A 14,197-nucleotide genomic window follows, 5' to 3' on the forward strand; every position below is an offset into this window, starting at 1 on the left:
CCTGGGAGGAAGCATGAGGACCACCTTACGGACAGGCCAGAATCTTAGCACACCTTTTGTTTACAACAAAGACATGCCACTCATATTCATTGGTGGAGTGCCCCGCAGTGGGACCACGCTAATGCGAGCAATGCTGGATGCTCACCCAGAAGTGCGTTGTGGCGAAGAAACCCGTGTCATCCCTCGTATCCTGGCCATGAAGCAGATGTGGAGCCGCTCAGGCAGGGAGAAGATGCGCTTGGACGAGGCTGGTGTGACCGATGAGGTGCTAGACGCTGCCATGCAGGCCTTCCTGCTGGAAATCATTGTCAAACACGGAGAGCCCGCCAACTTTCTCTGCAACAAGGACCCTTTTGCTTTGAAGTCACTCTCCTACCTGGCCAAGATCTTTCCCCGTGCCAAGTTTGTACTTATGATTCGTGATGGCCGGGCTTCAGTCCACTCCATGATCTCAAGGAAGGTAACAATCGCTGGCTTTGACCTGGGCAGCTACCGGGACTGCCTGACCAAGTGGAATCGGGCCATAGAGACCATGTACACTCAGTGCCTGGAGGCAGCAGACAAATGCCTACCTGTGCACTACGAACAGTTGGTCCTTCATCCTGAGAAATGGATGAAGACACTGCTGAAATTCCTTGACATTCCCTGGAATGATGCCGTCCTCCACCATGAGGAGCTCATTGGGAAAGCTGGAGGAGTGTCCCTCTCCAAGTAAGTAATGTTGACAGCTCCTACAACATTTCCTTTTCCCTTTCCCCTTTCCCAAGCCCAAAACCAAAGCCTTGATGTCTTGTTCGCATATTTTGAAAGGTAGTAGTTGCAACAAGGATGCCAATGGAACTTCACCGTGTCTGATGCTTTGGTGATAGTTTGAGTCTTATAGAAAAAATGCTTGTTGTAAATTGTTGTAGCAGAAATATTTTGAATCATCAATGGCCCTGTTTAATTAGATGGTATCTTTGGAATGGCTTGGTTGAGTCAGGCTGAACTTTTATGTTTCATTGTTTACACTGTAATTGTACTAATTGTAGCCACACACAGTAAAACATCACTCGGGCTACTGTGTTTTTGATCTCTCTTGTTTGCAGCTTGGGGAGAGATTTGCCCATGTTCTTACATCCAGACACATCTCTTTAATATCAGAGTAATTAAAACATAATCCATTTCACTGCCTTTCAAGAAGAATAAGAATAAGATTTTTTATTCAAGCAGTTCCCACAAACTTAAACTGAATACCTCCATTGTCTTCTTGTTGTTCCTTGTTTGTTTTATCATAGGGTTGAGTGCACTTTCTTTTGAAATGGGGGTCAACGGCCCCTTGTCTGTACCACTATGTTTAAACTGTGCCTCTGGGTCATTTAGGGACTCGGTTACTACCAGTAAGGACAGACTGAATCACCACCCATTAGTGTGTCCTCTTGTCCATGTTGATTCTGATAATGAGCAGCAGAGCCTTCATTTTTTACAAGATGCTTCCACTACAGCTGCAGATTTATTAAATTGATCATTGCTGACTTAATGGTGGTTAGATAGTTTCCCACTTTGCCCCACGTGGTAAGATGGGTCTCCCATATATCACATTCCCAGTGCAGTAGTAATGAGCTTGGACATGCCCATGTCTACTTAGCTTTTAACTACTTGACCTTGAGGGGGGGAAATATGAATCTGCTTTTAACTGGAGAAAAGTGACAGGCGGCAGTGTGTCAAGTTGTATATCACTTTGTATAAAATGTGTTCCTGCAGGCCTTAAAATAAGCATTCACCTTTTGGCCTTGAAATATATCCCTCCCATGTTTTCACAAAGCCTCCAGACTTTCCATCATTACATCTCATTTGAAAAGGAAACATCCTACTGCTCTACTACTGCTCAGCACAGCGAGGAACCTAGTCATTAGTGAACACATGAGATTATGTCTGCAATGCAGGTTTTCCTAATTGCCCTGCCTGGTGTCAGAGTTGTTTTGGTTTTAGTGGCTTCAGAGGTTGGCCTCCGGAAGTATTTTAGCAAACGCTGAAGGGTTGCAACCTCATTCCTTAATTCAACTTCAACTTTCAACCTCTGTAACACGTGTATGTACAACCCTGACCTAGTTTTGAGTGAAGCTCTGCTAATCCTTTAGCAAAAAACTAAGTTCAGTCTTTGTGATTCATGATTACTTGTCATTTAATGATGCTAGCAACAGTAATTTCATTTTTGTTTAGTATCTAGTCAAATTACACGACTTTTGTGAACATAGTTCACACTGTATCACAAATCATCCTTGGCTTAATCAGAGGAACATTTAAACGATTAGTATTGATTTGTCTATTGTGCTAACCACAATACTAGCCAGTCCATATAGTGGCATATTGAATATTGCCTGCCCATCTTTAATTAGAATTCACTGTTCTGTCAATTTATTTGCTTAGGTTGTGTCAGCATTATTATCATAAGTTCACAACAACTTGAAAATATAAAGCCATCTCTATAAATTGAAAGCCTTTTTAATTTGTATTAACACCATTAGGGCTGTCCTGTTGTATTTGTATCTTTAGCCAATCCAGGCATATTTGAATGGATCGGTTTTGGCTAAAATACAGCCAATTGAATTTACTGTGATCTGTGATCCGATTCGGATGCTGATCAGTGACACGATCCTAACCGTGAGTTTCCTGATCTGTTGCACCACTACTTCCAGCCCTAGTATGAATTTGAATATATTTGTTTGCACCTGTGCGAGTGACTTTATTCTCACCACCATGTTGGTAAAATGTACAAATTAGCGGAAATGCGAATCTAACTCTCTTTCTTTCCTCAGCAAAGATCAGTGAACACCACATCCACGTAAGCTGCTTATCTTTAGCACTCATTGACCAATGCTTTTGCAAGTTAAAATGACAAACGTCACTGGCAAAAGTTCCTATCAGTTGTGACCAATTAATGTTTGAATCTTGTTAAATCTCATAAAATGTGTTGTTCTCTCTATAAGCCCGTATCTTTTCTCAGCTTAAGATGTTTTGTGAAGCAAAAAGCTCCACTCTGTAAAACCATGTTTTGTGTTTTGCTCAACTCAAACAGAGGGAGATGTCTTCTCTCTAGCTAAGACAGCATGTCAAATTCAAGAATTATATTCTCCAGTTGTTTTTTTCATTTTCATCAATAATTTAAGCTTATCAACTTAATAGTTTTTACGAGGACCCCCAGTAGTTGGATCAGGTTGCTAATGTAAAAGGAGGTTACGGCTCTTATTTCAAGGTGTCAGATACATATTCAACCATCCTTTAGGTAAATACACTGTAAGCTTGGATCAGAAAGCCTCGGCTGTATCGAACCATCGGGCCCAAATAAACTCAATCGACAAATCCCTAAACATAATGCTTTGTTTTTTAAAAATAAAAACACAAGGCCAAACTGTACTGAATGTCCGCACACAGAGAGAGAGCAATGAGAGCTCTTTGGGATCCGTATGCAGATGTGTGGTCATTTAGTGCACACGTCATCCACAATTGAATCTGATTTAAATATTAATAAATAGGGACCTTAACCAGAGCTCTCTGAGCTGAGCTGCAGAAAAGCATGGTGACACTGCTTTTTCTTGCATGTCTACATCAAACACCGTTGACAACCACAATCGAGGACCGAGTCCAAGATGCTTTGATTTACAGGCCAAAACAGATTCACAATTGGATTGACCTCTTAACATTAGTGAGAAACCGGTCAAGAGAGAGGGTGTATGTGATGATGAGTATGAGATTAGCAGTAACGTTATAGTTGAGAACTTGGCAGAGTAGTGTATGTGTAGTTTATGTGAATTAAATGCTACAGCTCCTCAACACCCAAACTGAGTTTCCGTGTCTTGCTTGTCACTTTCTGATTAAAGTAAGGAGGGTTGGCACCAACGTAACAAACAACTCTAGGCAGTCCTGCTTCTCTGTGTAGCTCCCATGATGAGCTTCAGGACATGACGCAGCCTCATTTTGTCTCTGGAGTAGGCTTTTAAAAAATGGCAAAAGCAGAGACTACACACGATTGTGTACGGAACAGCTGGACACTCGAGCACAAACCAGACCTGGCATCTCGGAGCATGTCAGTGTGAGAGGCGAGAAAGCAGGCAAAACATTTCAATTCAGAATCAGTATGTCTTATGATTGGGTCTTCTGATCGGCCTTTATAGAGACCGATGGGATACCCTAACAGTTTAAACAATGACTTTGAAAACACATTTTCAAGAAAACTCCTAACTTTCTGACTTAAAAGTGATATTAATAAAATGATGCTTTGCTGACATTTTAACATTCAACATTGTGTTTTTCTGATCAAAAAGAGGATAGTTTGCAGTAAGGGGGTTAATAATTAGCTGGTGATAAAATATTAAACCCGCTTGTGCGTTATTGTTGCAATTTGGTGGCTTATTAGGCTCAACTATGACGTGAGTAGCAAACATGTGAGTAGTCTTCAGCAGTCAACAGGGCACTTAGATTTTTTCTTTTATTATTATGACTTATATATGACTTATACTTAAATATTACGGTTATGTTTTTTCAAAAATCTTTCTGAAATGCATAGGAGCTATTTCAGTTCAGAGGCTTTGCTCTACAGCATCCTACAGTTTCAGGTCTCTATCTTCAAGAAAATCTCAGTAGGCTGGCAGCCAGGCCCCATTGCGGGACCTTGTCTTAACATTAACATCACTTACCTGATCTTGATTTAGTTGAGGCCCTGCATTGCTGAGCGACTTGCTCCATTACTTATCCCAGAACAGGGAGCCATTCGACCCCTCCTCCCCAACTGTCCATCCTATTTGTGATCTTGATGTCTCTATCCAATTCTCTCTTATCAGCTATTCGTAATACAGAACACCACCTTGGGTAAAGTAGGCCTAGAAATGAATTATTGACAAGCCAGAGGCCATTAAGAGCATCAGGCTGAAGGGAAGTGGTCATGTGACGGGCAGAAAAGGTTTTTTGTCACATCACATCTAAAACCAAGAAGATGGATGTGTGTGCATAACTTGTTCAGCAGCATTTGTGCAAATGATTTTAGATTGATAACAGAAAAACACAGAGATGGATAGTTGGATCCCTGGACTTTCTCCCTCATTTTATTATGCTGTTAGGGGTCACAGATCACAACTCAAATCAGTACAAATGAAAATAGGGTTATGACACTTAATAGAATTGGCTGTGGCTTTTTCCAGGTCGGGTGTTAATGATTAAGAACAAGGCTTGAGTTATAATTTAGGTTTCTTTTAGGTTTGAAACATAGGCTTGAGTCAAAAATGGCCGCAACTCCATCTCCTAGTCCGGTGCCTCAAGGGTGAGTATTATATATTAAAGATTATTATATTAAACATGAGTATAAGAGGTTTAGCGGGTCCTCTTTCAATCAGAAGATTGACAGTTCGATCCCCGGCTCCTCCAGTCCATTGATGTGTCCCCAAATTCCACCAGATGCATTACTGGGTGTGAATGTTTAGTCTTGATGGGCAGGTGGCACCTTGCATGGACGCCTCTGCCATCAGTGTATGAATGGGGGTAAGTGGGTGAATGACATTCAGTGTCTTTCACTTGAGTGGTTGAAAGACTGGAAAGATGTTATACAAATACGAGTCAATTTACCATTTATAATGTTGTGTTTGTGTGTTGGTGTTACATAGAGAAGATCCTGTTCTTTTGTCAATAACATTGCCTGGATCCAACGTGATTGTGAAGCTGAACTACATTTTCTCTACTCTGTCTTTGTCTTTATCTTCTTATCTTCCACCTCAACACTTACCAGCCTTGGATCTTGATGGAGTTACCTAAAGCGATTACTTACCCATTTGTTGCAGAGTGGATTTTTGGTTCTTGGCCCGTCTCTCAGAATCCATCTTTACCATTCCCCTGAGATGACAAAACCAGCTCACTGTATTAATCATGCAGGAGACTATACCCGTACAGTGTAAAGATTCAATTGCAAAAGTAAATGGATTAGAGGAAAGTGTACTATCATATTGGCATACAGAATCAGCCAGGAAATGTAGGGATGGAGAAGCTGGACTGCAGACACTAAATAGATAGGCTTTAATTTCAGCAAGAATGAAATAATCTCTTACAGAGATGTGTTTCGTTAGAATTTTATCGATACTACTACTCTTATTGATACTCGTTATCGGTTTAATTCTTTATTCATACTCTTATCTGTTATTTTCCATTATGAAATAATTTTTAATATATTGTTTAAAAAAAGAATACATTCAGAACGGGATTTATATATTTTTCAATATTTTAAATATATCTTAATGTTGTTTCAAGAGCAGCAACAGTAAGGTTAACAACAGCAAAGTAACAATATAAACTCAGTAATATCTCAATGGAAACAAATCTAAAATGTCAATGAAATAAATGATATACCTGACATCACAATTCTGAGTAACGTTCTGAAAGAATGAATAACACACAAGATATCAGTCAGTATCAGTCATACCTCCTGGCCCCCTCCTCCTCCCTCTGCTAATGTAATTAAGTGCCTGCAGGTACCGCTGGTAGAGGGAGGAGGGGCTGCTTTTTCTTAGCCAGCAGATACGTTTACAAGAATAGTAAGGAAGAGTGTGTAACATCTATTGCCAGAAATATAATATGAAATTAATAATTATTTGTATTCAGTGTTTAATCACCAGAAAATACTTTAAAATGAGAAGTTTACGTCTACGTACGGAGTGGTCCTCTTAACGGAGCCGGCCACCATGTGAATACAGTAACCCAAAACGGAAAAACAAACCCTAGTTTTCCAACCATGCTCGGAAAACACAGTGTTGACACCGCTGATTTGGTTTGCTGATTTTCTTTATAAGAATTATTATTCCCAGATAGGCTCCATAACTTTTTTTTTTTAACCATGGTTTCCGAGAAATAACGTTTGGTTTATTATTGTTATCTACAGTGGTTATTTGCATAAATAAAAAAACCCAATTACAATTATTTGTAAATATATATTGTATTTTTATTTATTTGCTTTGATAAAAACTAAAATCATTAATTATGTAACAAACTGTTTAGAGACAGTTTTAGTAAGTTAAACAGGTCATAATTCCTTAACATCTATTTTATAGTGCTCATTCAACAGTCTGTATTTGTTATTATCCTTACCAAAAATGAAATTTTACAAGATAACATTAGAACAAATCATGCAAGAGTTCAAATTTACCTTAAATCAATACACACTTTACTGAGTAGAGCCTGAACACATCAAAATCAAGTCGATGCAACATCCGTTAATGTTAGCTGTTAGCTCTGTAATAAATACAACTGTGCTAGGGAGAGACCTCGTGCTGTCAGCAGACGAGCTAGTCACTACGATTACTCTGAGAAGCATGCATAGGAATGAATTGCAATATAATAAATGTCTGATTAACTTAGTTGATGAAAATGTTAATGATAACTTGGGTAGAAATAACTTCGGGCTCACTTAATGTGGGCTGTCCTAAAGGTGAACCAGCTATTTTCCTTTACGCTTTTTTTCTTTTGATATTTCTTTTAACTTAGCATTATTTGGACAAAATTCTTATTCTTGGTTAATGGATAAACTGTTAATTATGAATATGGCTACATTCAGCAATGATTTACCTAAAGCCCTAAACTTTAGTAACAGACACTGGTGAAGTTTTTAATTAGAAAGTGTTAATTCCCCCCAGTTTACTTTATATTGATGTCACTGCTAAGGTTACAAAACTGCATCAAGGTAAATTTAAGCCGCATTGACACTTTTCCAAATTAGTTCCAACTCACAATGATATTACAGACTTCTACTAAGTTAAGACCTAGTCTATACTTAGTCAGTAACATGCCCTATAAACTGTGACTTGAAAGTCTGTATAACCTAATATGTAACAGAGCAATCTGAGAAGCCGTCAATTGAAACTGTTTTGAAAAGGGCAGGCACTTTCACAAAATACTGTACAGACTGACCATCTGTCGAGGGCTAACTTCAACCTTATATATGCCTATAGCTGCGAGAAGCTGCTCATAGGACTTGGATTGTTAGGGACACTGGTGGTACGGATACAAACGGATTACTTTAAAGTGGCCCTATTATTCTTTTCCACTTTTTCCCTCTTCTTTGTTGTGTTATATATACTGTATATGTTTGTACATGTAAAAGGTCCGTAGAGTGTATACCTGATGTACACACCTAATAGGAGTTACCCTCCCCCTCAGAAACACGGCCGCCTGAAACGGCTCGATTGAATTATCTCCTTCACTTCCGTAACTTAATGAGTCCATAATGTTACGGAAATAATTAGCATAAACCTCCGCTAGTTTAGCCCACCCTCAAACAAAGCTATAGAGAGACGGAGCTGGAGCTCTGGAGGATGAGTTTGGTTAGCTGCCGTCATGTTGTTACTCTGTAGTACTATTGTAGTGTTTTTACTGTATACAACACAAATCTGTAATCTCTAAATCAGCTGTGCTCTGCATAATATAACCAAAGTCACTAATAAAACACATTTGTATTTTACAGGGAACATGTGTTAGTAGCTAACTCACAGGCAACGTGAGTGTAATTCTTAGCGTCTTAGATAAAGAGAAGGACTTGTGTTTTACAGCACAGCATAGGCCTAAAGCCTAATGCTAGCGTTAGCTACATAGTGCAGTAGTTAATTAAACTTGTAACAACTCACCACTGTGAAACGTCCTGCTCCAGTCCTGGTTGTGACTGTTGTTTGGGTTGGCTTTTTCCTCCTGACTTTAATAACTGACTCGCTTTCATACTGGTAGGGCAGAACAGATGCAATTGCTAATCAAACCTACGACAGTGTTTTGGGGCTCAGGGAGCCGAATTCTGTTTATGGTAAGGGTAGGGATTTATGTTCAGGCCAAGGTGCTTTGGTACGCGGTCTGGAGGAGCATGGGGATTAAACTGCAGATCTTCCTTGCTCTACCTCTGAGTTACAGTCGCCGCAGAAGTCACACACAGCCTTGATTAGCAAAATTATTTCAGCACTTATTTTAAAAGAAAATTTCACTTTTCAAAGCTGGTTGCTGAAATGCAATGTAGCTGTCACAGTCACGCCTGTTCACTCTTCCTGCACTCTGTCTATTTCTCTCAGCTCACAGCCCAGCCCCCACTCTCTTACCACACTCTCCCTCACTGACCTAATCAGCCTCATGCAGTGCACCTGTCTGCCACACCCACCTCGTCAGCACAATCACTCTCACCTGCTCACTCTGCTGCACTACTCACCTCAGTATAAATACCCCAGTCTCACACACACTCACTGCCAGATCGTTCTCCACATTATGCCAGACCTTCCAGCGTTATTCCCCGGACTGATTTCCCGTTGCCGACACCGCTTGTTTGGACTTCTCCGCCTTGCCTCTGCCCCGGAAACTGACTCACCCTTCCGTCCCAGACCACGGTATTCCTACCTTGCCTCTGCCCCGGTTAACCGACTTAGCCTTCTGTCCCCGACCACGAGATTAGCCTTCGCCCCTTTTGGTTTTTGTCTGCCTGCTCTGCTGACGGATCAGCTCGAGTGGAATATAACCCGTGAGTTATCTCCTGTCTGTGTGTTCCGCTTTGAATAAAGCTCCAGAACTTTACCCTGTCTCCTGGTCGTACCGCACTTGGGTCCACACACCACCCGTTACAGTAGCTTTTAAAAGGCTATCTTTTCAACAAAGTCTAGCTAAGTGCTTAAATCACATTAAACCCACCTGAATGGCTTCATTAAATAACTTCACTACCAAACCATTTGGTAGTAAACGACACGTTAGTTTCTCAGTGTTTGAGAGCAGTGGCTACCTGCATTCGGTGAAACACGAGTGCAGAGGATAATAATAGTCGGGACTCATAATTCCTGGCGCTGCAGTATGAAAATATAGAACGCAACACTCACCTATGTATTTTCCTTTTCCTTTTGATGCAAGCTAGCTTTGAAAGGTTTACTTAAACTTGACACACCTTTGTCTCCTCTCCCCCCCCCACTGTTCCTGCCTTGTTCGGCTCCAATGTGGCTTCCACCTTCCCCCAACAGTTGTGATCTATGCTTAGGCAGTTGCAAGTGAAAAAACAAACAAACAAACACATTTATTCCAAACTGTGGCAGATATTATCCAGTAACATTTATTATGTTCTCCAGATAGGCAGAGTTTGCTAAGTAACATAAGGTAAGCTGTGCAGCAACCCAAATTTGATCCTTTTTTCCTGGTGAGGAAATTCAAGACTCCCTTAACAATCACGTTAAGGGAGTTTTATGAGATGTTGAATTTAGAGAAACCTAATACATTTTTTGTAACACTGTCTACCACAAATTTGTAATGTGCATGCGTTGTTAATTCAGCAAATGTTAAAATAATTGTTCTTTCATAGTATAAAAAACAATTTCAGGTACCACATCAAATAAATCAGCTTTTCAGAAGTGCGGCACTCAGTTATTTCTTACTGTATATTAATTTACCTACCACTAATACTGTGTGTGTGAGCAGGGGCTGCGCACATTTTGTGAAACATGAGTGCATAGGATTTTAATGGTCGGTGCTCATAATTCCAGAGGCTGCAGTATAAATATAGGGGTAAACACTCACTTATGTTTTTTTACTTCTCCTTTTTGACTCAAGCTACCTCTGAAAGCTGTTCAAATTTAGCACACCTTTGTCTCTGATCTTCCCCAATGTTCCTGCTCTGTTCAGCTCAAATGTGTCCACCGGCTTCCACGTTCCTACCACAGTCGTTATATAGGCTTAAGCAGGAACAATTGAAAAAGAAACAAACACATTTATTCAAATCTGTGGCAGATATTATCTAGTAACATTCATTATGTTCTCCCGATAGATTAACATTACTTTTGTGAGTTCGTGCTAGCGTTTTAAAATGAAATGTGACAATTACAGATAAAATGCAATTCAGTTCACACTTACTGATAGTATATATGCCAATATCAACCTAAAACTTTAAACTTGATCAATTAACACTTACCGCGGGAGGTAATGCATTTTACAAAGACTTAAGAAACCTTCGCCGCATACAGTAACAAATACATTATTTATAAAATATGTAACCACATGTTTGCAGATTGACCAATTTACGATTAAAACCTGGGATCTTTAGCATTGCAAACATACTTCAACAACAAAGACAAACTTGTGATCTGTGAACTGATCAATTATATACTATTTCAGATGACAGCTGAAACATGTTTCTGTGTCTTGCCAGGGTGGAGAGGTCTACAGACCAGGTCATCAAGCCCGTCAATGTGGAGGCATTGTCCAAGTGGGTGGGAAAGATCCCAGCTGATGTTGTGAGGGACATGGCTGTCATCGCCCCCATGCTGTCCAGACTGGGCTACGACCCACATGCCAACCCTCCCAACTATGGCCGGCCTGACCCCAAAGTCCTGGACAACACCAGAAGGGTTGGTACCCACCGGAATGACACGTTCTTTCCTTACTATGTTGATGTTTTTTATTATCAGTCAGTGTTCAAGTTATTCTTTGTTATCAACCATTATAATCTAAACTAGAAAATTTTGCAAGAAATTTTGACTGTGTGGCTGCTACTGCCCGAAGACATTGCATATATTAACAGTTCTGAGACAGCTGTATCAATGAGATTCATTTAGGGTTAGTTTGGGGTTCATTTGAGGTTCATTTGAAGAAAAAAAAAAGTAAGCAAATCACATAAATAATACTAGAAAATGCATTTCCTGCAGAAAATGCATTGGAATAATGAAAGCTGAAATCAGTCACAGAGCATTGCTGAAAATGTGGAAGTTTCAAATGACTTTCCTGAAAAAGCCCAAAAGCTTGTTGTATTGTAAAACTGGCAGAGATGGAAGCTGAACTGCATCAGCAAAAGAAGCAAAGAGCTGAAATACAATGAAAAGAACACTGGAAGCTGAACTGTTAAACTGTAGTATCAGTGGTTTAGTAGAAGAAAAAGTCTAATCAGAAATAGCAATAGAAGTAGTAGTAGTAGTAGTTGTAGTAGTAGTAGCAGTAGTAGTAGTGCTGAGTCACTGTTGGCCATAACTGGTGATAACACAGGAAAGGTTCTACCTGAACTTAAAATCTTTAAGTTATATTGATTTAATAACTTCATTTTGAGAATCCCAAGAATCTTCTGAAGACGTAGACATGTCATTTGTGTGGATAGTGTTAAAAATGAAATTAGGGCTGTATGAATTCAATTGAAATGAAATTGGAAATTATGTGTGAGAGAGGAAGAGATTGAGAGACGGACAGACGTTATAACAATTCCTCTGCCTGAATATCTCCAAGTCATTTGTATGTGTGTGCGTGTGTCATTGTCTCCGTGTGTGTCAAACTGATCTAATTAATCACCTGCCAGCATCAAAGGTTACCATAGCAATATGACTTCAAAGAGACTCACAGGTACATAGGCTTTACATGGAGTTAAAGCTGAGGCGCACCTCAAACTACTCCTGAAATATCCTAAAACCTTAGCTCAGTTTTCACTAAATACCAGACAATGAGAAGCAGAACGACTTGATGAACAAGAATATTTAAAAATTGTGTCTGTAGTGTTAAAAATGTGGCTATGGTGGCAATTTAGAAACGGGGTACGATTCACTGTGCAAGATCTTTTTGGAGTCTGAATTAACATGGGTCTCTATGGAGTAGATAACTGGACTTTCTCTCACTTTCAGGCTGCTGTGACCAAATGTGTAAGTCTGTTGGATTCCACAGTGTTATGGGTGTGACTAGGACAAGTTTATCTACATTCTGACCAAAAATGATGCCTGAAGAGTGAAAATTGTGGGGATTCTGGCAACTTTAAAATATTTTTTTCACAAGATTCCGGAGCTCCTTCCACTCTGGCGATGACATTACGCGCTCTAAGCTACGCAATACACACCCATTATAAACTCAGAAAAGGTCTGACAAAAAGCATAAAACATAAGAGTTTAAATGGTGTCTCTAGCTGAAGGTATGGGGGAAACAAAAAGCTTTCAAAGTTGAAGAAGTTTGAGAAGATTTGAGGATTTTCCCCATAGGGAACCATTATATGAAAAATATGAATATTGCTTAATATTTAAAAAGCATAAGAGGTAGAAATGAGAAAAGTCATTGCAGGAATGTCCTGAAAGAGCTGAATAATTTGATAGTTGAACGGTTTCTGTAGCTGAAAGTATGCAGAACTAGTTAGATGCCAAAAAACATACACTTCCTGTAAGTCGCTTTGGATAAAAGCGTCTGCTAAATGACTGTAATGTAATGTACGGAAGAAATATAAGAAGATGATTAAAGTTTAGAAGAACAATTGAACAACACAGAATTAAGCCCACAGGATTATATACTATGTGCTGTTGCCCAAGGCTTTACAGCCTTGGTGTGTGTGTGCTTATTAGCGAGCAGCACATTATCAACCCACAGTGCAATAAATTCCCTAAAATCACACGAAACAATCTTAAATGTCAGCCATTTTGTATAGTTCAACCTAAAAAAAAAAACTAATCTATGAGCCTGAACTATACACGTAGTTAGCTAGCTAACTACTCAGTTAATGAGAGTCAACAGCAACTCGCCTAAGACGAGAATCGGATCTAATCGGATTCGTCGTGCTGTCCATTTCCCCCCAGCAACGGCAGATTCACTGGGTAAAAGGTTCATCCAATCAGAGTAAACTTCAATTTTGAATAAAAACTACTGCTTTCGATGATGGGGTAAAATACACACACACGAGCTCACACACACACACACACACACACACACACACACACACACACACACACACACACACACGGGCGGCTGTGGCTCAGTGGAGAGCAGGGTCGTCCTCCAATCAGAGGATCGGCGGTTCGATCCCTGGCTCCGGCAGTCCATGTCGATGTGTCCTTGGGCAAGACACTTAACCCTGAGTTGCTCCCGAAGGCTGTGCCATCGGTGTATGAATGGGTGTGAATGATTAGAGAGACCCTGATGGGCAGGTGGCACCTTGCATGGTAGCCCCTGTCATCAGTGTATGAAAGGGTGAATGATTAGTAATGTAAAAGCGCTTTGAGTGGTCGGAAGACTAGAAAAGCGCTATACAAGTGCAGTCCATTTACACACACACACACACACACACACACACACACACACTCTGTCAATCAAATTACCAAATTCATGAAGGCCGCCTTTCTCACATAGTTAAATCCCAATAAACAATCTTATGTCAGCCATTTTGTCCTGCTTAACCAAAGCTATCATCATGCTAGCATCAAAATCCCTACACTGC

At 40.0% G+C, this 14,197-nt stretch overlaps 1 protein-coding gene across 1 annotated transcript in view; it reads left to right on the plus strand.

Annotated features, from left to right (window-relative positions):
* Positions 1-14,197, plus strand: part of tpst1 (tyrosylprotein sulfotransferase 1) — a gene marked incomplete at its 5' end in the record, with an annotated part of 38,431 nt that overhangs the window by 325 nt on the left and 23,909 nt on the right. Inside the window, 2 exon segments of the mRNA XM_054601645.1 lie at positions 1-711; positions 11,174-11,372. The exon segment at positions 1-711 is cut by the window's left edge and continues 325 nt beyond it. Of these exon segments, the coding sequence (XP_054457620.1) occupies positions 1-711; positions 11,174-11,372 (910 nt within the window).

The sequence above is a fragment of the Anoplopoma fimbria genome, chromosome 1 (genome assembly GCF_027596085.1).
Source record: "Anoplopoma fimbria isolate UVic2021 breed Golden Eagle Sablefish chromosome 1, Afim_UVic_2022, whole genome shotgun sequence".
Classification (NCBI taxonomy): domain Eukaryota; kingdom Metazoa; phylum Chordata; class Actinopteri; order Perciformes; family Anoplopomatidae; genus Anoplopoma; species Anoplopoma fimbria.